Source organism: Prosopis cineraria, unplaced genomic scaffold (assembly GCF_029017545.1).
Source record: "Prosopis cineraria cultivar Desert tree isolate PC_DT_omini unplaced genomic scaffold, ASM2901754v1 PC6, whole genome shotgun sequence".
NCBI classification, from domain to species: Eukaryota; Viridiplantae; Streptophyta; class Magnoliopsida; order Fabales; family Fabaceae; genus Prosopis; species Prosopis cineraria.
Window position 1 is genome coordinate 15071039 of NW_026555337.1, and position 26861 is coordinate 15097899.

General features: G+C 29.7%; 2 protein-coding genes, 1 long non-coding RNA gene and 1 pseudogene across 9 annotated transcripts; 3 read left to right on the forward strand and 1 right to left on the reverse strand.

Annotated features, from left to right (window-relative positions):
- The first annotated feature begins 221 nt into the window (after positions 1 to 221).
- On the forward strand, positions 222 to 3261 carry LOC129312998 (MDIS1-interacting receptor like kinase 2-like). Of its 7 annotated transcripts, none has more exons than XR_008593815.1 (5): positions 222 to 360; positions 530 to 1578; positions 2277 to 2516; positions 2635 to 2730; positions 2900 to 3261. XR_008593815.1 is itself a non-coding variant. In XM_054955806.1 (3 exons), the coding sequence occupies exons 2-3, from the start codon at positions 1074 to 1076 to the stop codon at positions 2348 to 2350; spliced, it is 579 nt and encodes a 192-aa protein (XP_054811781.1). In that variant the 5' UTR covers positions 222 to 360; positions 530 to 1073; the 3' UTR covers positions 2351 to 3261. The 7 variants fall into 7 exon arrangements, 1 of the variants encoding a protein (XP_054811781.1); XR_008593816.1 differs by having other exon boundaries at positions 2921 to 3261; XR_008593817.1 differs by having other exon boundaries at positions 530 to 710; positions 1201 to 1578; positions 2277 to 2730.
- Positions 3262 to 7830: 4569 nt separating this feature from the next.
- On the forward strand, positions 7831 to 9866 carry LOC129313934 (polygalacturonase-like; annotated as a pseudogene).
- Positions 9867 to 14853: 4987 nt separating this feature from the next.
- LOC129312658 (uncharacterized) lies at positions 14854 to 16110 on the forward strand. The gene is made up of 2 exons (XR_008593646.1): positions 14854 to 15008; positions 15868 to 16110. It is a non-coding gene; the product is annotated as an uncharacterized LOC129312658 (long non-coding RNA).
- Positions 16111 to 22119: 6009 nt separating this feature from the next.
- LOC129312681 (desiccation-related protein PCC13-62-like) lies at positions 22120 to 25259 on the reverse strand. Its single transcript, XM_054955349.1, is given in 4 exon segments — positions 22120 to 22533; positions 22536 to 22683; positions 23459 to 23684; positions 24892 to 25259. Coding segments are annotated over 4 exon segments (945 nt in total). The 5' UTR covers positions 25233 to 25259; the 3' UTR covers positions 22120 to 22303.
- Between the last annotated feature and the right edge of the window lie 1602 nt (positions 25260 to 26861).

Sequence of the window (26861 nt, forward strand, 5' to 3'; positions counted from 1 at the left end):
AGTTTGACTGACCCAACCGTGCCATCTTGTTTTATTTTTTAATCATTGATGTCCCTTGGATTCTTTTCCCAATCATCCTCTCTCTTCACGTGGATGATCTTAAGCAATGACCAATGTTGGTCCAAGGAAAAAAAAAAAAAACAAAAAAAAAAAGCGACAACCAAAAATGAAATAAAAAAGAAAATCTCACCCAACCCCTTCTCTCTGCCTCTGTTTCTGTCCGTCTCAATTTCCAGTCTCTCACCATTCTCTTAAATATTTTCCTCCTCTGTTCTTCCACACTGTTCGTGTGGCGTGATGCATGATGAGGTCTAGAGTCTTCTTCTCTCTTGCCGTTTTGTTGATCTGTGTGCCTCGGAGGTATAGTGCCGTCACCGACTTCGCTTCCATTTCTTCTTCACTGTTCACTTCATCTTCATCCATCCTTCTTTTCAGTTCATGTTTGATTTTGAACATGCACGCACATTCACAAACATGGCCCAACATAAAATCTTTACCTTATTTCTAATTCCTCTTATTACTTGCATAGTTTTCTGGTCACTATGCACTATCACTTTAGCAGCACTTACAGAATCTGAAGCTCTTCTCAAATGGAAACAAAGTCTTTCAAATCACCAACCAATTTTGGATTCATGGGTCACTCCATCACAAGCTAACTCCAGTAAAGCTCTTGCCCTATGTTCATGGCGTGGAATCAATTGACTTTTCAGGTAGCATCATTGAACTAAACTTGAACAGTACTGGTCTTCAAGGTACCGTCGAAAACTTGAACTTTTCGGCATTACCAAATCTTCTTGTTCTCAATCTTCAATATAATAAACTCAGTGGAAGTATACCAGAAAGAATTGGAATGCTCTCCAAGCTCCAATATCTATCTCTAGAAGGGAACAACTTTTGGGGGTCTGTACCACAATCTCTTGGTTACTTGTTGGTCAAAAAAAAAAAATCCCTTTGTTACTGTACAAATCTAAGTGTTCTCTCGATGGCTTTAAACAATCTCTCAGGCATAATTCCGCCTAGCATTGGTAGATTGACCAATCTAACTGGTGTTCGCTTTCACCGTAACAATTTACATGGTGATTTGCCAAGAGTTTGGAAATGTATCATCTTTTATTGTTGTTCATCTATCTTATAACAATTTCACTGGCCATTTACCACCTCAAGTGTGCAAAGGTGGTAAGCTTGTCAATTTCACTGCAGCTTATAATGGTCTCTCTGGTCCAATTCCACCAAGTTTGAGAAACTGTTCATCATTATGCAGAGTTCAACTTCAAAATAATCAGTTGACAGGTTATGCAGATCAGGATTTTGGTGTTCATCCTAATCTCACTTATGTTGACATCAGCTTCAACAGAGTGCAAGGTGATCTCTCTGCAAATTGGGGTGCCTGCCAAAGCTTAGAAGCTCTGATCATGGCTGGAAATTCAATTGGTGGAAATATTCCTGCTGAGATATTTCAGTTGAAAAAGTTGCAAAAGCTTGACTTGTCATCATACCAAATATTTCGTGGGATTCCACCACAAATCAGAAATGCCTCCATCTTATACCTTCTGAAATTGAACAGAAACAATATTTCAGGTATGATGCCTACAAGCTTTGGACGTCTTTCTAATTTAGAGTCGTTAGACCTGTCAATAAACAGGCTAAGTGGACCCATTCCTTATCTGCTCAATTTAAATTTGAGTCATAATGACTTCAATGGCACTCTCATATCCAATTGGGAATCTTGACTCCTTAGAAGATTTCTTGGACTTGAGTTTTAATTCCCTCTCTGCAGAAATCCCTGTGGATCTTAGTAAGCTTAACAACCTGATAAGTCTGATCTGAATCTGTCTCATAACAATCTATCAGGTTCTATCCCTGATTCCCTTAGCACAATGTTGAGCTTGTCAAGCATCAACCTCTCTTACAACCATTTGGAGGGTCCTGCCCCAAATAGTGGCATTTTTAATTCTTCTTATCCATTAGATTTGAGTAATAACAAATATTTATGTGGGAGAATCCAAGGTTTGAGACCTTGCAATGTTTCGATATCACATGGGGGAAGCAACAAAGACAAAATTGTGATATCTATTCTTGCTTTTTTAGCAGGTGTACTACTTGTTACAGTGGTGTTAGTTGGGATTTTTTTTTTTTTATTTGTTCAAAAGAAAACTCAAGAGTTTTAGAACAGAATAATTCAGGAATCAAGAAAGAAAGTCCATTTTTAATATGTCACTTTGATGGGAAGATTTGTATAAAGAAATTATTGAAGCAACAGAGAACTTTGATGGCAGGTATTGTATTGGGGAAGGATCTTCTGGAAAAGTTTACAACATGGTCATGCAAGGAGGTGAACAATTTGCCGTAAAGTTTAGATGTGAAGAAGATGACATAGACATTGAAAGTTTAAAATCCTTCAAGAGTGAAATCAAAGCCTTGACAGAAATGCGCCATTGGAACATAGCGAACCTCTGTAGACTTTGCTCACAAGGATCACTCACTTCTATGTCTCATAGAGTTAGATGCCTAAGAGGGTGGGTGTTGTCAAAGGTGTAGCACAAGCTTTATCTTACATGCATCATGATTGTGATCCACCAATTATTCATAGAGACATATCAAGAAATAATATATTATTGTCTGCAAATCTTGAAGCCATTGTGTCAGACTTTGGCACAGCAAGGTTCTTGAAGGCTAGCTCATCATCAATTTGGACAACATTTGCTGGCACACATGGGTATGCTGCTCCAGGTAAATTGGGTATTAAACCATGTATAACTCTATTTGAGACATCTAATTTCTTGAAAAAAAAAAAATGTTGTCTTAATATTCTCATGAATTTGGACCTGAGCTTTCTTTCTAGTTCTCATGTTTGTTTCTTAGTCATCCAAATAAGATTAGTTCATTCTAAATGACGCAGAGCTAGCATATACAATTGCAGTGTCTGAGAAATGTGATGTGTTTAGCTTTGGTGTATTGGCTTTTTGAGATTCTCATGGGAAAGCATGCTGGTGATCTGATTTCCCACATACAATCCTTTGATGGTCAAAACATGAACTTCAATGAGATTCTAGATCCACGTATGTCACCTCCTACAAAGCAGCAAAAGTTGAAGGAAGTGACTTCGATTGCAGATCTTGCTCTTTCACGTTTACAGACAAACCCTTCATCTCGACCAACCATGCAAAGGCATCGCTCAGATGATTTAAATGGATACTACTCATGATTAATTTACAGTCAATGAAGCTACTGCTGCACCCAAGGTTTTTGGACTTTTGGTTATATTTTAGTGTTCTGTTTTTACCTTGTCATGGAGCTAACTAGCTAACTGTCAATTAATCAATGATCCCTAATGTTTAGATGAGCTTTTTAGTACTTTTAAGTATAGTATAGAAATCTACTTGCCCGATTGAACTAGTAAACCATTAAATCAATATCTTAAATGATTTAATAAAATACTTTGTGGATGACTAATTTGATCATGATTCAATAATTTTAATCATTAACTCTTGAACTAGTATTTTGACTAATTTAATAATTGGTTTGGTTTTAAGTACTTTTCTAAATAATGTTATTTTATTGTTTTTATGTGGGACCGTAATTTTGTAAAGTTCAAATGATTTAGTTTCTTGAGTTTAGGAGCGTTGTTGATTAATCATATAATGCTCTGCTTGTTCAAGTTATAATACTTTGTGATTATATATGGGAAATGAAAGCTAGTTTCCATGCTAACATGTTAATTAAAAAAAGCCATGCTCTATATTTCAATTGAAAGACCAATAATTCAGCTTATCAAATAATGACTTTTTCATCATAAAATTAGTGGAAATCTTATTCTCTTTCGATGAACAAATTACTAGCTAATCTATTTCAAATGTCAAATATATGAAAGGTTGACTTGTCAGCCACAAAAGAAAAAGAAAAAAGAAGATGAAAAGCATGGCTTTTCCAGCTAATGACGTAGCAAAAAACTCAAATGTCAATTACTCCCACCCTTTTATGATGGCTTTTTGGAGAAAAAGTAGATGGATTTCTCAACCCAGAGAAGCGGACAGCTTGCGAAGGTCTTTTTTTTTTTTTTTCTGGTACAAAAAAGTTTGGTTGAGTTATATTTTAAAGGCTCACTTGACTCCAAGCATATTTCCAAATGCAAAGAGTACTTATCATTGACGGCAGGATTTGAACTAAGATTTTGAGAATTATGGACCAAATTTTTACTAATGAATTAACTTTTGTTAGTACTTGCAGAGAGGTTCTAAGAAATTTGAACAAAAATTGGATTTTGGGCTTCTAAAGGAAACTTGGTCCACAATCGATAGTAGCAGCTGAACTCTGGGCTATCAAAAACGGGCTTAAGATATGTAAGAGTTTAGGATATTCCGAAATCCAGCTTTTTTCTGACTCATTAGAAAGTATCACACGTGCAGATGTCATGGCTAAATTAAAGGAATCAGAGATAATTAGGAAATTGAATTAAAGGATTTTTTAAATTTCTTGGCTATTATTCTAGCTAAAAAGAGAAATTATCCAAAGTTAACATCTACTTTAATTCGATGGAGGCACTGTCTCTCATTAGCAACAACTACCTTGGAACTCATCTTTATCCAATATTATCAAGAAAATCTCTCACTATAAATAATTAGATGGTCACCTTTGACCATATTTATAGGGAAAAAAATAAATGCACTGATCATCAAACATTACGAAACAACTTTGATATTATGATCTTCGATGAGCCCTTGTGAGATTGTAGAAGCTTCTTGACATTGGACATAACTAGATCTTAATTTTTTCACATGGTTTTCCATGGCCATGTATTTAAAAAAAAAAAAAAAAGAGCTCTCAGTCAAGTACTGAAATTTCTTTGTTCCCTGAAATTCCTACAGGATGTCTTGCCTATATATCTAGAAGACTTAAATAGGATTATTTAGAGTTTTTTCCTTCTATTTTGTAGTTTGATATAATTATTTTTCTCAAGGCTCCGCTTGCCTTTTTATCAATGCAAAATATACACTTAAACGTATGTACATGTGAAACTACTTATATGTATGGGAAATTACATATAGGTCCCATAGAATAAATTTATTATAAATAAATCCTGTAAAATTTGAAAACCAAAACTAGGTCCCTTGGGACCTGAGTGTAATTTGAAATTAGTATAAAAAAATTAATACTCCTATTAAACATATATATATTATATCAGTCAAATAATTTATAATTATTTCATCAATGATTTACAGCTATAACTTTAACTTTTTATAATTGAAATTTCATATATTTAATAATTAAATTTTGCTAGTAACACATGATTATTCAATTGTAAAAAGTTAAAATTATAATTGTAAATTACTAATAAAGTAGTTGTAATTATTTGATTGATATAATGTATTTTTAATAAGGGTATCATCATCTTTGTAGCCTAATTTTAAATTACACTTAAGTCTCAAAAGATTTGGCTATGGTTTCTGAATTTTGTGAGATTTATTTATAAATAAATCTACTCCACATGACCTATATGTAATTTACCCTATATTTATATGCACATAAATGAGAAATATACCAACTAACATATTTATTAAGTTCCCCTACCCAACCTAGCATTTATTTCAAAAAAAAATGCATCTATGTTTGCACAATAGGGGAGGAAAAAGCGCGCATATAATAAAACCGCGTATTTACATATCCATAAAAAAATAAATTTGGGAATGTAGAATATGCATATGATGGTGAATTATTTTTTATAGGGATATTTTTGAACAATTATATATTTAATTCTAACAAATGCAAAAAACAAAAAAAAAAAGAAAACTAGGATAAAAGCGAGCATCCTATCCATAAAAAATTCTACAAAGAACTACTAGAATCCTGAATTCAAATATGGTGCAATTTGATCCATGAACCCTAAACAATGGTGCAAAAATTCCCCATTCATGATGATGGCCAAGCGCCCGTTAAGTAAGGCTTAAAGGGAAAAAACACCTAGCAACTTTTTTTTTAGGAGCACCAAATATCTTTAAGTGAATAAAAGTGTAGGAGTACTCATAAACTTATTCTAATGAGTACAACAATTCCCATCCTGTTAAATTTAACTAATGTCAGTTAATGTTTGATTGCTAAAAAAAAAAAAAACAAAGCAAACATAAGGTGTAAAAAAATTCAGATACTTTTTTTACAAGAATTTTTGATATCCTTAAGTCAACAATAGTGCATGAATATCTATTAACATTAAAAAAGATAATAATATTTAATAATTTGGGTATTTGGGTTAGCCTAATAATCCCAAAAGCTTGAGATGTTAGGGTCATGTTTAGTTATGTGGCCTCTTTTATAGAAGTTAATGAATACCCATGTACCATTGTTGACTTAAGGATTCCAGAAGCTCCTAGAAAAAAGTTTTTGAATATTTTTGCACTTTATATTTGCTTTGTTATTTTTAATGATCAATGTTAATGGACGTCAGTCAAATTTAATAGGATGGGGATTGTAGTACTCATTAAAACAAGTTCATGAACACTCTTGTACCTTTGTTCAGTTAATGATAGTGGGTGCCCTGGGAGAAAAAATTGCTAGATAATTCTACCCTTTAACCTATTAAGTAAAGATTGTGGGTCCCACCCATTATGCCGCTTGTGAAGGGATTAGGGGCAAATATATATATATATATATATATCTATCATGTATTGTTCCGTAGTGCAATTTTTCACAAAAAACCTACAAAATGATGCAAAAATCTCAAATCTAAAACAAAGACATATGTTGTCAAACATTAATTGACAATGAATGTCAAAATAAATGAATTTTTTTTTTACTTGAAGCGTAAATAAGGAATTACATGTGTTCATATTTGTCCTGACTAGCACAAACCTTAGGCACAGTATTTTATTTCATCACACTTCACAGCTAGAATGAGAGAAAAGAGGGTTTGAACTATAACTTGAATAGCGAAGAGGAGGAAGGCAGGAGTTGGAGAGCTTCCATAGGAGTTTTAAATCAAAGTATGTTTATGTGGATGTGACGTGACAAAATAATATATTGTGCCTAAGGTTAATTTCTTTTGAACACATATATTTCTACGTTTGGGCTACGAGTCAAATAAAATATCAATGTTTTTTACATTTATGGTCTACGTTTGATAACATGTACCTTTATTATGGATTAGGGATTTTTGTATTGTTTTTAGGATTGATGGGCAAAATTGAATCAAAGCGTATTACTTTATGGAAATTTTTGCCTCTAATCCATTTAGATGGGGCATAATAAGTAGGACCCACAACACTTACTTAAAATTGCACCATACTTGTGTTAAGGATGCCAGTAGCTCATTGCAGAATTCTTTATGGGTAGATTTGCAACTTAACCAAAAAAAAAAAACTATTTGAAAATTATGCATATATGATTAACTCACAAAATAAATTTTCCAGTAACAATATTTGAATTCCCAAAGAAATTATCTTGCAAAAGTGGACGATGATAGTTTGTGTTCAAGTCTATAGTTTGTTCCCTTAAGCTTGGTTTGAAACAAAATCTTCAAATTCGGGAAAATTTTAATCATCCCATCCCAAACGTGAATTATAATTGTTAAATAAACGGGCTTTGGTTATAAACTTGTTTCATTTTTTGGTAAAAGGTTATAACCTTGTTTTAACAAAAACAACTACAGGTTTGTAATTTCATTATTTGGCTATTATGTGTCTTTTTTCAGTTTTGTCACAACAATATAAATAGCTCTGTCTAATGGGGTTTCACCATCTTATACTACAACTCTAGCAGACATTGTTCTACCTGAACAAGAAAAGGAAAAAAAAAAAAAAAGTAAAGGCCTATATAGAATTCAAAGAAGAAGAACAAGATATGGACGCAAATTTGAGTATTATTTATATTTGTGCTTTATTATTACTATTAGCATCTTCAATCCTAGCTCAACCTGCTGTTTTTGATATAAGAAAATATGGTGGAGCACCTAATGGAGATCTGACGTCGGTGGGTATTTATTCAAGTATTGTATTCTTAGTTTGAAAGGTTACTACAAAAAAATGAACTTTGTAACAAAAAATTAGCACTTAACAAATTTTGTGACAAATATTCGTATTGCAAATAATTTTTTTGACATATATATGTTCACTAAATTTCGAACACAAAAGTTGTATGACAAATTTTGTGATTGATTTATGAGGAAAAATAAAGCCACATTTATTTTGTTTAGTAGTTAATTATCACATGTTATGTATATACCTCCAACATGTTTTTTTCTTATATTAATTATATTTAATTAAAATATATTTGGCTTGTTGATTAATGTTGAGAAGAGCTTAGAGGGAGCATGGAAAGAGGCATGTGCGTCGACTAGTGCAAGCAAAGTATTGGTGCCTAAAAGTACATACAATTTGAGGCAAATAGAACTAAATGGTCCTTGCAAGGCTCCAATTGAGCTTCACATTGAAGGCAACATTGTAGCACCAGAAAACCCTAATCAATTCAATGGAGAATCCCAATGGCTTAGATTTGGATACATTGATTCATTTACCTTATCTGGTGGTGCCACTTTTGATGGTCAAGGTTCGATAGCTTGAAAGCAAAATAATTGTGCTAAAACTTGGAATTGCAAGAAGCTTTCCATGGTAAGTAATAATTAATATATAAGTTATGCACATTTCTAAAATTCAGAAACATGTGTTGAATTTCTTTTATCATCATTTTTTGAAATTATTTATTAAAACATAATAAATGTATAATTTTTCAATAATAATATAAAAGTATATGTTTTAATAGAAAAATCACATAATTAATGAGTCAATTTTCTCATATTTAAAAGAAGGTTAAGAGAAAGAGAAAGAAAACTAGATTGATTTTTTATCTTCTAAATAAACTAATAAACCCTAAAGCAATGAGGTACAGAACTTTTAAAAGTCTAACTTTCTTTTAAACCCCTTCCAGAATTTCGGTTTCAGCTTCATGAACAATACAATCATTCGGGACATAACATCAAAAAACAGCAAACATTTCCACGTGAATGTTCTAGGGTGCCAGAATATTACATTCAATGAATTCTCCATCGAGGCTCCATCAGATAGTTTGAATACAGATGGAATCCACATTGGAAGATCAACAAAAGTGAAAATACTTAACTCAAACATTGGAACAGGAGATGATTGTGTTTCATTGGGTGGTGGAAGTAGACAAGTGAGTGTTGAGAATGTGACATGTGGACCTGGCCATGGCATTAGTGTTGGAAGCCTTGGAAAATATGAAAATGAAGAACCTGTTGAAGGTTTGATAGTGAAGAATTGCACTTTTAAAAACACTGATAATGGTGTGAGAATCAAAACTTGGCCTGGTACTTCAATAAATATCCCAGTCTCTGGCTTGCGCTTTGAGAATCTTGTCATGATCAATGTCACCAATCCTGTGATCATAGATCAAGAATATTGTCCATGGAATCAATGTTCAAAACAGGTATTTAATTCTCTTTCTTTTTGGTTTATTGTATTTTCTAAGATTTGGCTACTTATTTCTAACTACTTCTTTCTTTCTTTTGTGCATTTTGAGCTGCTGCAGACTCCATCAAAAGTAAAAATAAGCAGAGTCTCCTTCAACAATATTAGAGGCACATCAACAACAAAGCAAGGAATAATTTTGATTTGCAGTAGCAGTGTACCATGTGAGAAGGTGAAACTCACTAATATTAATCTCAAATTCAATGGGACTCCTGCAATCGCTACTTGTAAGAACATCAAGCCCCAAGTCTTTGGGACTGTACCAACATGTACTCCTTAATATGTATCTTAATTTCCTCATCCATTGAAGAAAAAAAAAATTAAATGTTAAAGTCTTATTGTTCATTTCCAACTTTGCTATTTTCTGGTTCAACAGTTATTGTTGATCTGTGAGCACATTGCTCCCAACTCTCATCTCCTTGATGTTTTAACAGCCTATTTTAAAAGCTTACAAAACATCTCCTAAAATTGACAGTCATGTTACACAAACGTCTCTTTTAACTTCAAGATTCTATTTTCTTCCATCATGCATTAAATTGTCATTAATTCATCAAATTTAATTTTTTTGTGTATGTATATTGGAAACCTAAAAATTATTAACTTGACTGATAATCAATATCTTCTAAAATCTTAATCAAATATATGATTTATTTTTTACAAAAAAAATAAATAAATCATAATGACCCATAGGAATTTGAGACATAATCAACATTATATATATATATATATATATATGTAGTGCCAGTAATTCAGGCCAACTTAAATAAGTTTGAAAAATTTTGGGATGGGCTTCATAGGCTTGAAAAAATTCAGGCCAAGCTTGGTATAAAAAATTATATAACATATAATAAATATTAATTAATGCTTTAAGTTTTATGTCATTTTATACTAAAATATAATTTTTAAGTGCATTACTATAGATATTTTTTAAGAAAATTTAAAACATTTATATTGTCATATTTTTCTTGTTTTAATCCACAAAATGTCTGAAAATAATATTTAAAATGTATTTTAATATTCATTTTTAAATTTTAAGACCAAAATATTTTTTTAAAAAAACTTAAGTCTTATACATTGTTTAAGTATCCCAAAATTATTTTTATATTTTTATACAATAAAAATGATTACTTTTAAAGTAAAAATTAAATAAAAATGAGGGTATTCAGGCCGCCCGAATTACCATAAATATAATTCATTGTAGGATATTGAAATTTTTAATCGTCTTTAATCTTCTCATCTTGTGATATCAATTACACTTAGAATAAGTTGGAACAATGAAAGGATAGATTAACCTTTGTTTATTGTAATATGTGAAGCGTATGACAAGACAGCGAGAACACAAATCAGTTACCATATACCAAAATTAAATTTTAATAGTTGGTACTTAATTAATCAGACCATTCTTTATGCGGCAACATGCATGCATGGTATTATTATTTTAATACATGCATTAAACGAATTGTGTCCAACGCTTGTTCTTACCCAACATGAGGTATATGACCAATATATAGAGCTTATTGTATCTGAAAAGATTTTATACTAAGCTACTTGCAATATCTATCAATGTGTCGTATCTAAAATCTATATATAAAGCCATATTATTAATAGATTATTGATCAATTGTAAGTAGTATATTTCATCTCAAACTTCCTGCGACCCGAGACACACAAATATACTGGCAAATAACATTATGAATAAATGTCATATAATATAAACCGTAGGTTCACATCTCTCTCACTCTGCGAAGGATCATGCATGATCCAGTGTTTGTGTATGTCTGTCTTTATTCTCTCACCTCCAAACTTGCTTCTTTTTGTATGGCATATTCTTTCACCATATTGCTATTCTCGTTTCTTGGAGCAAAGATGAGTGAAGATGCATACAATCGTGCGTTTAGATGAACTTGTTCAAGTTCGACCCAAAAAAAAAAAAAGGGATGAACTTGTTCATGATTTAGGTGAGTTTTCAGGAGAGAGAAACTTTCTCAAGATTTAGAGAATATCTCTAATATTTTTTTAAGAAAATTCAGCATTGTATTTGACTTGGTTAGGCTTTGATTTTATTTTTTTTCCTTTTCCAACTTTGCCTTGACTTAGTTGTCTTGTGCCTTAACTCACTTGATTTGGTATCAAAACGCCAAGTTGAGTCTACCAAGTTAACCGAGTCAATTGCAAGTCAGGCTGAGTCAATGAAGTAACAAGCTTGCTAGCAAGATGTTAAAATTTTCTTCAGTAAAAACATTAACTCGGAGAGTCAACTTATGAGTTTAATAATCATGGTCCTGTGTGAGCATGGGACTCACAATCTAGCTGCATATTAAGTTATATACATCAATGACCATAATAGAAATGGTAACTCTAATAAAAAATGAATCTATACATTTGATTGGCTCCCACAAGCATACGGGATTAATATAGTGATAAATCTAGAGTATTATGGGTCAAACATAGAGGAAAACAGTTATCTTTGTTATAACAAAAGTAAGTAATTTGAGATAATTATTAAATTAAATAAAGAACGTAAGAACGGTTAAAAAATGTAGGAACCAACAATCAAAAGACTGCCAAGGATGATGATTCGCCTATTAGGATGGTTTACTCTAATTTAGTTATTTATCTCCTTTCATTTATAGTGACAACTATGTCTAAGATATCCTAATCACCTTCTAATATATTAGGATGTATTTAATTAGAATTAAATTTAGCTTCCTCTAAACTCCAATATTTAACTACACCATGAAGTTATGATCTAAGTCACCACAAATATCTTAATATTTCTTAATTTAGTTATTGATGTCTATCTCTCTAGGTCAAAATGAGTTTTTTCACCTTTTAGTTCATCAAATTACCCATAGACAATTTATATAGTGGTCATCTATATAAAAAGACAATTAAATTAAGAGAGATAATTATAAAAGTAAACAGATAAATTTCATAGACAAAATTCAATATTTAATAGGGAAAATAAATAAAACTAAATAAAAGAGCAAAACCATCCTTGCAACTAGGCTATTCCCTACTCTGATTGGGGATTTAGAAACAACTCATAGAGAAGCCACTCAAATCCTCAGTAAAAGATAGAGAATATCAAAGGAATAAAGAAAGAGGGAAAACTCTCAGCTTAGAAGAACTCTTCCAGACTCTGTACGTTGCCTCCTAGCTTTCAAAGAAGTGATTGGATGATCCAATGAGGCTCCTCAAGGTTTCTTATATAATTTTCTCACCCTAAAACCTAAAAGCCCATAATACAAGTCTCTTTGGTCCTTTTATTTTAATTCTTTTAATTTAGGATTAATTCTGCTTTCTAATTTTTCTTCCGCTTGCGGTTGGGACCTTTGTATTTTTGTCCGCCCTCAGTCAAAGTAAATAACAGCCCCTTTATCTACCCACAGTCAAATCCCTTATAATTTTGTTCGCCCTTGGTTGAAGCACAAACAAGCTTTTTCATCTTTTCCTCATCTGTGACTGGACGTAACTAGAGGCATGATTCTTCGTCCTTTGGTGTGTTTTAGGTCATTTTTGGCTCTATTTCTCTACAAAACACATACAATAGTCAATGAGGCAATATGTTTTGTTTTCCAACTATTTATATGCCATAATTACTTTAAATTGGGAGCTAAAACAAGACAAAAGAAGCATATAAACTGGATCTATCAACATTATATATAATAAAGTAAAATATATTGACTTCCTAGTATTACCATAACTACACAGACCTCCAATCCAATATCGAAATCTAAATTTTGGTTCAATTATTAATACCATCAAGAATATTCCTTTGAAGATTTTAAATATTCTTTATTAAGAATAATTTACAATTTTGAAAGAAGTTTATGTAGATTTTCAAAATAAAATGGAAGTTTATGTATTTAAGATAAAACAGACAGAAAGGAAGTGATTTTACTCTTTATAATATAATAATTCAAACAAGAAGCATAATTTTTAGTTACAAAAAATACTGTTCATTTTTCATCCTTCATACAATGCATGAAATCCACATTAGTTATAATGATAAATCATGGCAACTTCACATCTATTTCTGTTTCATATTATTGTCTAACATGGAATACGTAAGGATTCATAATGTGTACTTCGTTATTATTATATTTAGATTCAAGTTAGTTGTCATTCTTTTATTTATACACTACTTTTTTACCATACATTTATTAATTGATTTCTGGTTACATCTCGTTCTAACAATATTTTTTTTTCAAAGTCAGCAAAAGTTGCAAGAATTACTTTCCAAAAGCTAACGTGCCTTAAAAAAATGTGAAATATTTCTTTTTATTTTATATATGCCACTAACTTAGTTACATTGCGTATTATTTCTTAGAATAAATTGCTTCTTATCTGTGGCATGTTTTTTTTAATGATATTGTAATCAAGAAAGACTAAATCTTAAGCATATTGGTGCTTAAATGAATCATAGTCAATTAGAAAGGAAGGTCATCAACCAATAGTAGTTGGATCCATTAAAAAACACTTTGAGGCCTAAGAGAACTACTCTTATTTGGGTCTATAAATTTTAGAGAATTAAGTAATTAGTAAGCTTGTCTTTCTATCAAAATAATATAAAACATTCTACCAAAAAATAATATAAAACATCTTATGGTACTCACCTTTGAGGTTATATACATTTAGGAGCGTTTAGATTGGTAGATTTAAATATGAGTTTTATATTCAAAACCTTTTTATTTGGGTTGTATAACAAATTTCAAATTCAAAGAGAATTAATGAAAAAGGAATATATGAAATGGTAGTCACTCTAACATTCTTATTCTCTTCATGTTAATAATCAGGATATAGATGCTATTTGAAATTACAAAATGAATTATAATAAAATATGAATTTGGATTTAAATGTCCATAAATTTGTTTGAATCCAAATGGTAAATTTGGCCCAAAACCAAATCCAAATCTATATACATCCAAAGGCAATATTAGTTCATTATCCAGTTAATCATTATGAGACTTCAATATATTCCGTTATCCCTTCTACTGCCTCTTTTTACCCTCGAATCATTTTCATATTTTCCCATTAGTCAATGAATTAAAGGTACATAACCTTAAAGATAAGACCTATCAAAGGATTTAAACCATTTTGATAGAGAGATAAGCCTAACATATGAGCACCTAATTTTCTAAAGTATAATATACAAAATATTCAAATCTAGATTAATTAATCAGTAGTACTAAATGCCAAATGGTTCAGAAAAATGGGAGGTCAGGACCACCTGATAGAAAATTGTAAAAAAAAAAAAAAGGGACGTTGACTTGAGCTAAACAGCAACTCCATTCTAATTGTATTTGAATTAAGCTAAGACTTTTCAGTTATAAATAGGAGATTATAAAGCCTAAACAAATACTTGCTTGAAAGTACAAGAGGGGGAAGAAAGAAACTATATCAGCTTTCAAAATGCTTTCACCGTTTTCCATTTTCTTTCTGGTTGTTGTGTTCATCCTCATCCTCATGATCTTTGCCTGCAGATCAACAAGAAATTCTGATGGCGCTCACAACTCACAGGAACAACTTCCTAGTAAGTTTTGAAATCTTTCAATTTTTCATGGGATTTCTTCCTCTGTCTGCAATTCGTAGAATATTTGTCAGTGAAAACACCGATGAGTTTAAGATTTCAAAGGGTTGCTGATGAATACTTCATGTGTTTATATATATATATATATATATATAACAATATACTTCATATGACAAAATCATTTATGAAAGATCTTCGTTTGTCAGTAACTTTTCTCTTTTATTGAAAATTAATCATTTGATCCCCTCAGTTTAACTTAGTTGTATTCAATCCTTGAATTTTAACTCATTCTAACCCAATCTTTATAGTTTAAACTCAATTATAACTTAATTATTGAACTTTGACACAATACCACTTAGTCCTTATAATTTTAGTAATTTAAAATATTGGTCCCTATATTTAAAAAATAAATTATAAAGATTAAAATTTTAATCTTTATATATAGAGATTAAACTTTTTAGTAATTTAAAATATTAGTTCCTAAATTTAAAATAATTTTAATCTTTATAATTATGTTTTTAAATATATGGGCAAATATTTTAAATGGTTAAAATTATAAGGATTGGGTTATATCAAGTCAAAGTTTAAGGATTAAGTTACAACTGAGTCAAAATTATACAAACAAGTTACAATAAGTTTTAGAACAAGTTCAAGCATTTATACTTTGACGTTTAGAAATTGAACACCTTTGAATTATGATTAATGATTTCAGTCGTACCCAATGGAAGCTCTTTATATGTGCATACTATTATTATTTTCATTTATCAAACAAATTAATTAAAGAAATGCATATCAATTATTGACAAATCAATCTTTGCTAAATATGCGTAGCACTAAATATTTGTTTGCTCTCATTTTACAGCTTCACCACTTATATTAAGAGACATACCTCGTGACCATAATTACTGATGATTTGCAGCTCAGTCTTAGGAATTTTGGATTCTCTATATTATAGGTGCAGTTATTTGTAAGGAATTATGTATAAATCGTGATAAATAGTTGAGCTTCATGATGGACTAGAAACTTGTGTTTTGTTATTTAGTTGTATGATTTTTATTCCTTTTGATTGATTATTACTAGTATGTATGGTGAAATTTTTGTTTAAGTTGCATAAATTTTATTTCTTATGTTCCAAAATAACTCTCACTTTGGAGTTGTGTTCAGGAAGATAAAAAAAATCAGATAAATATCCCTAAATTTTAACAACAATAATTTTTGTAAATTTTAATGGTAGGGATGATATGGCATCATTTTTTTAAAGTTAAAGAAGAACATTATACTAAAAAATGAGTTTAAGATTTCAGACATTTTTTATGGACCTATAGTTTAAAAGCCAATTTGTCATTTAAACTTTTATAGTTTTTGTAAGAAAAAAGTCGTTATCAATCCATTTTTAATGAACATCTTGTCACCACTACGACTTACAAATTACAAGTGGTATAATTTTATTGACATGGTGTATTTAGTTTATTCGATTCAAAGATAGTACGACAACAATAGCTTACTATTTTAGTTATATATTTTGAGACCAAGTCATAGTTAATTGATTATTACTTTTATTCGGATAGCAAGAATTAAAGACATATGATAACTCACATTAATTAACGATGTTGAAGGGTAATAATTAATTTCTTCTTCATTTATTTTCCTTGAACCGGATTATCTGCTGAAGACAACAATAATAGAGGAATTTGATGTTACAAATTACAATAATAAAATAAAATTGGATCGTCTGCCACCCAAAGAGATAAAAATGGATTCTCACAATTTGATGTCAATGATCCAAATTAAATACTACTCTATATGTAGATATATTTCTATCATTAAAACAGCATATAAAATAAATAATATTCTAATTAATTACAAACTCAAAAATAACAATAAAAATAAATATAATTTAAATCATACCGATGGAACTTAAATCTACTGCTGTAACGATTACACGTTTATACCACTACATTTCTACTTTGCAGCAAAAAAGAAAAGAAATTGAACATAAAATGATAGAAAAATCCCTTTAAATTATCAGATAATTCCTCTTAAGTCTTTTGGGACCTTTCCTAATGTCTTATGTGAAATTACTATAATGCCCCAAATGTTGTAAATATGAGTTATTGCTTTAGTTTAATTAATCACTACTTTTCTTCTAGCAATAGCTAAAATGAGATAAATAATTACAACTTTCCCTCTAAAATTTTTTCAATAACTAAAGTCCATGTGTTATAAGTATTAGCAACTATTTTTGTTTAAAGTAATGTCTATTTTCCTTCTGGCAATGACTAAAATGAGATAGCAAATGACAAATTTTGCTGTACAAATTTGTTAATCAGTTATCCATTTCTTTTTTAATTTAAATTGGGGGCTTTATAATCATTTCATAAAAGACATTAATGCCAAAAAGGTCTCAAGAACTTGAGAAGAATTATTGCATTTTGCACGACCTTATTATCATTCGTATATTTAAAGGCAATTTTTCTGTCATTTTCCCAAGAAACAATATCAACACTTTCCATTTTTCCCTTTTGGTAATTCTTAAATTGAAATAACGTAAAGACAAATTTTTTCGTTGGTAGAGTGTGTAAGCAGTTCCCAACTAAATGAATGTGTATGCAGTATATATATTCTTGTTAGTTACTGGTATTTCCATAGGTAATATATTCTGAAGAAAAGTACTTCAAATTTAATCGACAATTTTGATTTGTATGAAAAGAAATCTAAAAAGTAAGACATATTGTTATGGTTGTTTTGTGTTCTACTTTTCTCTCTTACTCTTATTTTATTCTTTATTTCTTGTAACGGGCTAATTTTTTACCATCATTTTGTTGACTAATTATGCTAATTATTAGCTACTTTTAATATTTTCACAACTCACAACGGTATTTTAAAAAAAGTACATTGATTGTAACTTAAAAATCCTAAAATGCCTTATGTACTTAAACATGAAATTTTCCAAAATAAACATTATATTTAATACAGATTAAATTAATTGATATTTTAATGATCTAGAATTGAGTTCCTTGAATTAAATGGAATATGGAAAATAAGACCTGCTATTTTAGGGTTTTTTGTGTTCTATACTTTTATCTCTTACTCCTATTTTATTCTTGACTCTCTCGATGATTGGTTCAGAATGTAGGACATTTTGTATGAGAAATGTATGGGTGTTAGTTGGGGTCGTCAACAAGGGTAAAACTGGAAAAAAAGTCAATTTTCATAATATTTAAAAAAAATCAATTTTTTTGAATATACGTGATACATGTCGGAAGAATTTTACATTATGGGGGGAATGAAGTATTTAATTTCTTTCAATTGATTAATTGAAGCTTTTCCAATTAGTTACTCAGTAATTATTATATTATTATCAGGTAAGTAGCAATAAATTAAACAATCAATAGTTCCACATCCTTTGTACCCAGTTTTTGTCTTCGGAATGTAATAACGTGGAATGAGACCATCAACTTTCATGTGTGAAAGGCCTAAGTAAGCCAAGTATATGTTCACGCTTGAAAAAAAAAAAAAGGCAAAATCAATGTTTGGTTCTTAAAATATTAGGTCGTGTGTATACCAACAAAAAATATTAGGTCATGTAGTTAAAAATTTCTTAAATGCAAAGTCATGCTTTCAAATGTTTCAAACTATAGAGGACGTAGAGAGAAGATAAAGTCAATGACCAATGTTTATAAAGGCAATGATTTAAAAATTGGACAGACAAATGGGTCGAACCGTTGATTAGAGCCATTAATGGCTTGGTTTGGATCAAAAAACTGTCTTTATGATTGAGCCAAATTAGACTAGAGTTGAGTTGGAAACCAGATTTGAATTGAGAATTAGAGCAATTTTTAGAAATTTGGATGATTTTAAACATAACATTAAAAAAAGTTTAAAAATTAAAAGAAATAAAAAATTAGATCCTACTAAAAGCGAACTTTATTTTTAGACAATTCACATGTATAAAATATGATTTAAGACTATTTTTTTTATATAAAGATGTTGACAATTATATATGTAAATACAAATACTTTTAAGTCTACTCATCTAATTTAATGACCATCCACCTATATTTGATAAGTTATAAAATTATAAGTTATAATATTATTAATTTACAGTCATGTTATGTCCTTTTATTAACATATTATATATTTTTTCTTAGATTTATTTTATATATACATTAAATGTTATTTTAATTTAATTATTACCTCACTAGTTCGACCATTAGTCACCATGCAAATTGTGAATCACTAGCTTTTTGGTTAATATCTAGTTTGATTTTAAAAACATTGCTACCGATAGCAAACAATATCTCCCCTAATTAGGTATTAATTTGAGAGTTTGACTTTTGACAAAAATAAGCCAGTATTTGTTAACTTAGTTAATAGTGCAATGAACTTCAAAATTTTTTACTGTATCATCTTAAAAGCTAAAGAACTATCAAGAAACATAATAAAGTTGAGAAATTAATAAATTAAAGACAAACCAATATTCAAAGGTTATGGTGTGAAAATAAATTAAATTCAATTTAAAAAGGGGGAGGTCAGAACCAGCGAGTTATAACAAATGGTTAAAAACCAGAAGCCGACTAATTGGGTAAAAAGAATTTGACCAAATCTGAGAACTTTATGTTATAAATAGGCAAATGCAAGGCTAAGCAATTTCACAGTTCTTTGAAATTACAAGAGGGATCAAATCATTATTACAGTTTTCATCAAAATGGCAACTAGTTTTACTCATCGGCCTGATTGCTGCCAAAGTGGCTAGGGATTCTTATAACGAGGCTCGTAGTCATAGGTCACAGAGAACAATTCCAGATAAGTTTTCTAAATCCTTTGCCTTTTTCATGGTGTTCGAAAATGGGGGAGAGAAAAAAATGGGTGATAATAATGAAATGACACCATATTATAACTCAAAATTTCAAAACTCAGATTTACGAATTATTTTCCTTTATTTTATATTAGTTATCTAAATCCAATTTTATTTAATTTGATGTGGACTTCTCATATCAACTTAGATTTACTCGCATAAAACTTGGCTCTAATACAATTTGGTAGGCATGGCTACACAATTATCCAAAAACAAGGGAGAACAAAGAGATGAGAGTAGCGAAATGACATTACATCTCAATTTAAAATTTCTAAAATTAAGTTTATAACTCCTCCTTATTTGTTTTATATTATTTATTAAGTTCAATTTTATTTGATGTGAGACTTCTTTATTCCCATATCAGATCACTTCACTTATACTTAGATAATCTAACAATACAAAGTCCCAACAATAGAGTGCATAAAAAATTCCCCCATTACTATTTAAAAGTAAGCTAAAAGCTTTTTATATTCCTATTTATAAGTAGTTTTTTTAAAATCTATAGGAAGTAATTTTGAGAGAGATGAGAAAGAATGGGATAAAGTTTATTACATGTGCAGGTAAATTTACTATTCAGTTAAATTTCAACATTGTGGATTCCAGTTAGAGGTAACTATACTTCTATTTACAATTCTTGAACATCTAGTTTTGTTTAAGAGAAATTGTACTCTTCCACTCTCTTTTAATTTCAATACAGTAATCCTCTAAACAATTTATGATATTGAAAGGTAGCATATTGAACTTATCATTTAAAATTTAAATTCTTCTCAATTATCAATATTAATATAAATACTTATATAAAAGCTTTGGAAGCTGCACTGTTCATATAATTGTGGACAATGTAGCTTCGAGCTAGTCTCAAGCATCATGGATAAGAATAATAGAAATGAATAAAATGTATAGTAAATCTTCACAGTTAATTCTCTCTCTCTCTCTCTCTCTCTGTATATATATTGAATTGTAATATCTGTGGGCTCTTCTTTTTTCTTGTTTTTTTTTTTCCTTCCATTTTCAGCTTCCCAGCCTGAAACATTAGCCAAGGACAATCCGAGGAATCATAACTACTGATTTGCAGCTGAATTTAAGGAACATCTGGATTCTTTCACCTTTTTGACGGAAAAGTGCCTCAATTTAAAGAAAATTTACTGTCCAATTATTTCTCTAGACCATCTAAATATTTTATTATAAATAAAAGTATTCTAAATAAATTTGATTTAAATTGAGGAACATTTTCCAGTCAAGCATGCAGGGAATATATAAAATTATAAATCGATATAATTGTAAGCTTTATGCAGAACCATTTTTTTTGGGTTTAATTATATATGAATTTAATCATTTTGTTCGAGTACTTGGAAATTATTTCCAGATCTATGTCCTACCATACTCCAAATTTATTTGATAATTTTATATTAGCTATAAATGATATATACCATTCAAATGAAATACTAGATTGAAAAGATTTACTTTGTAAAAATAAAATCAATTTATACAAGAATTTCATGTTATAATAGATAAATAATATATTGATTTTAAAGAATAATTTATTAATAAAAGATATAGAAAGTGTAAGAAGTTGTACTCATGATTCATTGATTTATTTTTGACCTGATAAATGTATGGGCCTTTTTCTATAGTCAGATTATAAAAGTTATTATCTTTTTTCTGTCTAGTTTTTTTGGTGGGACAAGGTTGATATAATACACGCAATTTGGTTAAAACATCTGATAAAGATTGAATCATATTCAAGCAATTTGGTCAAATCGTAAATATTATTTATATATTCATACCTTATGGCCCAGTGGAACTAATTAAAATAATTAATTATGAATCACTCGACAAGTGGGCAATATATATCTCCTTTGAATAATATAATTCGCAATTTCATCTGCTTCATTGTTTCTTTCAACTTGCATATATGACAAAATATTCATGTCAGCATATTTTAAAAGTATTATTTTTTAAATAATGAGGATCAAATTAATAATTGGATGAAACTTAAGTAATCAAATTAATAAAAATTCAAATTGAGTAACCCTCATTAATTAATGATATTGGACGGCAAATTCGACTGTCCAGATATTTAATAGTAAACAAATAAATGTGGAAAAGCTTATCAATTTTTCTAACAAATTAGAGTGTCAGAGATGAAGAGACGAAATTGACCCCAAAAAACAAAAACAAAATCGGACTAATGAAGAGAAGATTGGAATTAAAACGTCCAGACAATACAGAAAAGAAATTTATGTAAGGAGACTAATTAATTAAGACTTGTTTTCTTCTTTTTCATGTTATTATCATTTGAAGCCTGGGAAATTAAAAGTAACACAATACTACAAGGTACAAAGAGACAAGAAAAAACCAAACGTACGAGTCATGAATAGTGCAACTTATCTTAAAACTCTTCCTAAAACGTACGGAACAACCTTGTATCTAACTAGAAACTAATTCGAATTTTTTAAGTAATATTTGGCGATGCGACCGTCGCCTCCTTTAGGGTGGAAACCGCCGGGAGTATGCTCATCGCCACTGCCATAAACAATCCTCAAGATTTCCTCTGGCGTTCTCGAATAGGCAACCGAGTTTTTGTTTGCGGCGAGGATGTTGCCTGAGACTTTACTCTCAGCGCCATCAATTTTGGGGACGACAAGACCCTCATCCTTGGAACCCTTTTTCCTAACTTATTTCTAAGCTTGGAAATGCGATTAGTAAACTCTGCAACATTCACTCCATATGGATACACTGGAAGAGATCTACGCTCATATAATAATGCTCGAATTACTGCATCTTGTCCTGATTCTACTGCCAAAAGGCCTGCCACTAGCTGTATAGATCATGTGCACCAACGTATTTTAAATATGTTTCTCACTTTCCACATTTGGGAAGTAATTAAATGCTTTAAATGTGTGTGTGTGTGTTTGGATAAGAAAATTTGAAAGTGTGGGACTAATATTACAAAAAAATTTAGTTTTAAAAACTTGTGAATTTTTCTCAAACAATATCTTTTATAACGTTTAAAGATTTCTTCTAAGACACTTACGAAATCCATTATTTGATTTATAGGTTATGAACTTGAATCCTAAAAATGTCGATTCAGATAGCTGTTACCATGAAAGTCTAGTTTGCAATTGATTGAGACACCTACATTTGCAACCATCCGAATTATGATTTTTAACTTATCTATTGACAAAATTTTTCTGGAACCTAAGTATCATTCTCTTGTTTTTTTTTTAATTTCCATGGACGAGATTTCTTAATTAAATGAGGAATGAGATCCACCAATAACTTTATTGTAGTTAAATTATCTCCTATAATGTCAATAGTAAATGGAAATTGAACATTATTTTTACTCAAAAAAATTTATCAATATTTGAAATTAATCTTCTTAATAATTAAATATGAAGCCAAAATCCAATCAATATATTTATATAATCATCACTATACACACACTCTATAATCTTAAGTATATACAAACCATAAAAAATGTGATTTATTTCTTATATTGCATGTAATGCATTGGAAATTAGCATGTCTAGTTAATATTGAAATATGCAACAAATATATAAATTGAATAATTAGAGTAATAATTAATTAATTACCTGTTTGGAAGTGGCATTTTGAAGCTCAGGGTTGGCTCCAACGTAGCCAGTGAGACCAACATAAGGAATGACGTAAGATGCAAGCAAGTAGTTAATTGAATTAGCGTAGGGATCAAAAGGTGGGACCAGAGCTTTTCCAAAGGCATTGTTCATTATTGTGCCAAATGCTTCACTGCTTAAATTAAGTAATGGCCTTGGAAACCCTTTTACTCTCTTCTTTATGGCCCTGCAATATCATCACAATCCAATCCTTATTTGTCAAATAACAGTCAAATATTTCAAATATTAATCTTACATAAGTATTGGTACATTAACTGATGGATAAATGAATTTAATCATTATTAGAAATCAATAGAACTGTTGACATTTAACGAATGTAAAAGAGGTTGTAAATTTTTCTTGAAAATATTCCAAGTCAAAACGAAAAAATGTTTAATTTTTCTTTTTTTGGAGATCAGATCTGTATGTCAAAGCTTGAACTAAATTGATACTATGGTATAAAAAATTGATATTATGGATCTTCACACACATGAAGAAATTACTAATTACTAGTATTAAAAATAAGTGATATTTTACACATGAATGATCTTTTAGTTAGGAGGAGAGAACAAATGGGTGAAAAGTATAGTGAAAGACACTATATCTTAACTTAAAATCCTAAAATCCAAATTCATAATTCATCTTTAGTATATATTACTTATTAAATTCAACTTCATTCTACATGAGATTTCCTACATTAACTTAAATTCACTCATACTTGGACACAACACTCCTCACTTTTAAATATTTAAAATTAGGAGGCTAAATTCCCTTAAAAATGTTCAATGAAAGAATCTATTATTAGGAGGCTAAAATATATAAAAAATTCTTTAAACTTTAAGACAATTGCACATAACTCCTCACTTTTAAATGTTTAAAATTAACCTCCTTAACTTTCTTTTTTACCACAGACTCACTATTGTTACTATTTTACCTCTTATCATTATTTTTTCAAAAAAATTCTCTGAAACAACCCAAAATTAACTGCAATTTGTGGGTTTTTTTTTAAAAAACATATCAAAATTACAGTAATAAGGAGCAAAATGATTACAACACTAAATGATGAGATTAGTCATGACAGCTTCGAAGTGTGTTAAAAGAGAAAATTTCATTTTTGCTCCTTCTTAAATTGTGTTAAAAATAATTAAAATAGTTTTTCATGTTAGATGTCATGTGTATTACATCATTAATGTGATATGACAAACTCTATTAATAAGATAATGGAGTTATTAATCGTAAGGAGTATGTGAAAAAAAAATAAAAGATTATCATGGTTAATTAATTTTAAACTTTAAAAGGTGAGGGGAGTAATGTGCAATTGCATCAAAGTTTGGGCGAATTTTATATATTTTACCAAAACGACAAAGATGGACACTAAGAAAGAAAGAAAGAACCTCAAATGTCCAACTTCTTGCAACCCAAATTGGAGGATGACATCTCTAATAAATTGATCAAGCTTGGCCAACTTGGCACCAATTGGTGATGGTCCTCCTTGAGCCAATTTTGGATCTACAACATCCAATCCATGGCCCAAAGATCCATAAAGAAAGAACTCAGCTTCCAAATACTCCAAATTCAAAGGGAATTCAAGATAATCATTGTCATTAAAACTTGGAGTAGTTGCACTCACAAAAAATTCAGAAGAATGTGAATTTCGAAGCAATATGGGGAGCAAGAAAGATGTTAGCAAAACAACATTGAAAATGGTAATGAATTGTGTCTGTAATAAAACCATACTGGCAGTTTGTCTGAGAAATGGCTATTAAACTTGCGAATCACTTGAATACCACAATTCACTTGGATTTGGAACACTTCATATATAATGGTGCAATATCTAAATTTAGTGGAGGAAATTTTATTTTATTTTTATTTTTTTAAATAGTGACTTTTATAGTGTATTGTTGAAATTCTTGTTTTAAAATTTTAAATAAACAGAATTTTTTTGGCCAAAACAGTTAAACTGAATTTGTTTTATTTATTTCACTAATAATTTACTAATTTCCCTAAATTTGGAAATAAGTTGAATCTTACATGATCCGTATACTAAAAATTACTTTTGATTTCAAAATCAACAACTCAACTAACTAAGTATCCATAAGAACTTAGTCTTGAGTCTGTAGAAGACTCAGATTTAACAATAATATACTAAAAAAAGAAAATATCGTCACTTGAAAATATCATATTAATTCCAGTAAAAACTCCATGTATTCAATTTATTCAAATGAAAAGAGAAAAGTTCTTTATATGGGAAAAGAGACAAGGAAACTTTAGGCAAATGAAAAAAATGAAATGAAAAAAACGAAAAAGATGACCAAGATAAATTAATTGGAGGAAAAAACTACATGGATAACCAAAAAAAAAAATTATTTTGCTTTGCGTAAAACTAATTCAGTAAAAATAGTAATATGTAGTGTTAAATCAGAAAATGGCAACGAATAATCTAACAAAAAATCTCTTATACTCATAATAAAATAATTAAACACTAGAACTTTCTTTTATAAAATGCAAACTAATTTTGTGAGGCTTCATATTAATCTTGGATTCAACACCAATAATTGAAAGTCAGCTTATAAAATAAATAATTTAGTAGTGTTTAACATTAATTCTTATAAATCATAAGTACTCCTAATAAGTCAATATTAATGAGCTAGAACAACCAAACAGGTCCCATTATGAGCCATTCCTCTATCATTATCTTGCTTGCGACTTGGAAGTTCCATTTAATTCTAAAACATATTTTTACTCACAATTAATATAAAACGTTTTTCCACTAATTTCATTTAATTTGCGACTAAAGAGTTATAGTTGTTAAAGAGTGACTTGAAGTAATACTTCTTTTGTTACTTTAATTTCTCAAATGTGAATGAATTACTTTCGAAACCATTTCATCATACAGTTTTGGAGTACAAAATTGTTCAACTTATTGGTAAAATAATTAAGAAAACACATTCAATGGCTCCATAGTATGAGTCACATTGTTGTTCATTCCGTCTCATTGTGTTAAGAGATTTATGACCTTAAAAGTTGGTTACCCCAATCGAAATTAGGGTTAAAATGCATTTTTATCTTCAAAAATATTTGGAATAATGCAACTTTTAGTCCTTCAAGTTAGTCTCAATTTTAAATGTGGTCCCTCATGTTTACTTTCTATTAATTTAGTCCCTAACATTTTCTTCAATTATTGATTTGATCCTTATTGTTTAAAAAGAGATTACACTATTAAAATTTGTTAACTTGAATAGAAAAATACTGATAGTAGCCACATAAATTAATGAAAAGGTGATAATTATTTAGATAGAAAAAAATAGGCCTTGAAATTAAAAAAAAAAGAGAACAAAAACAATGTAAGGGATTATATTAATAA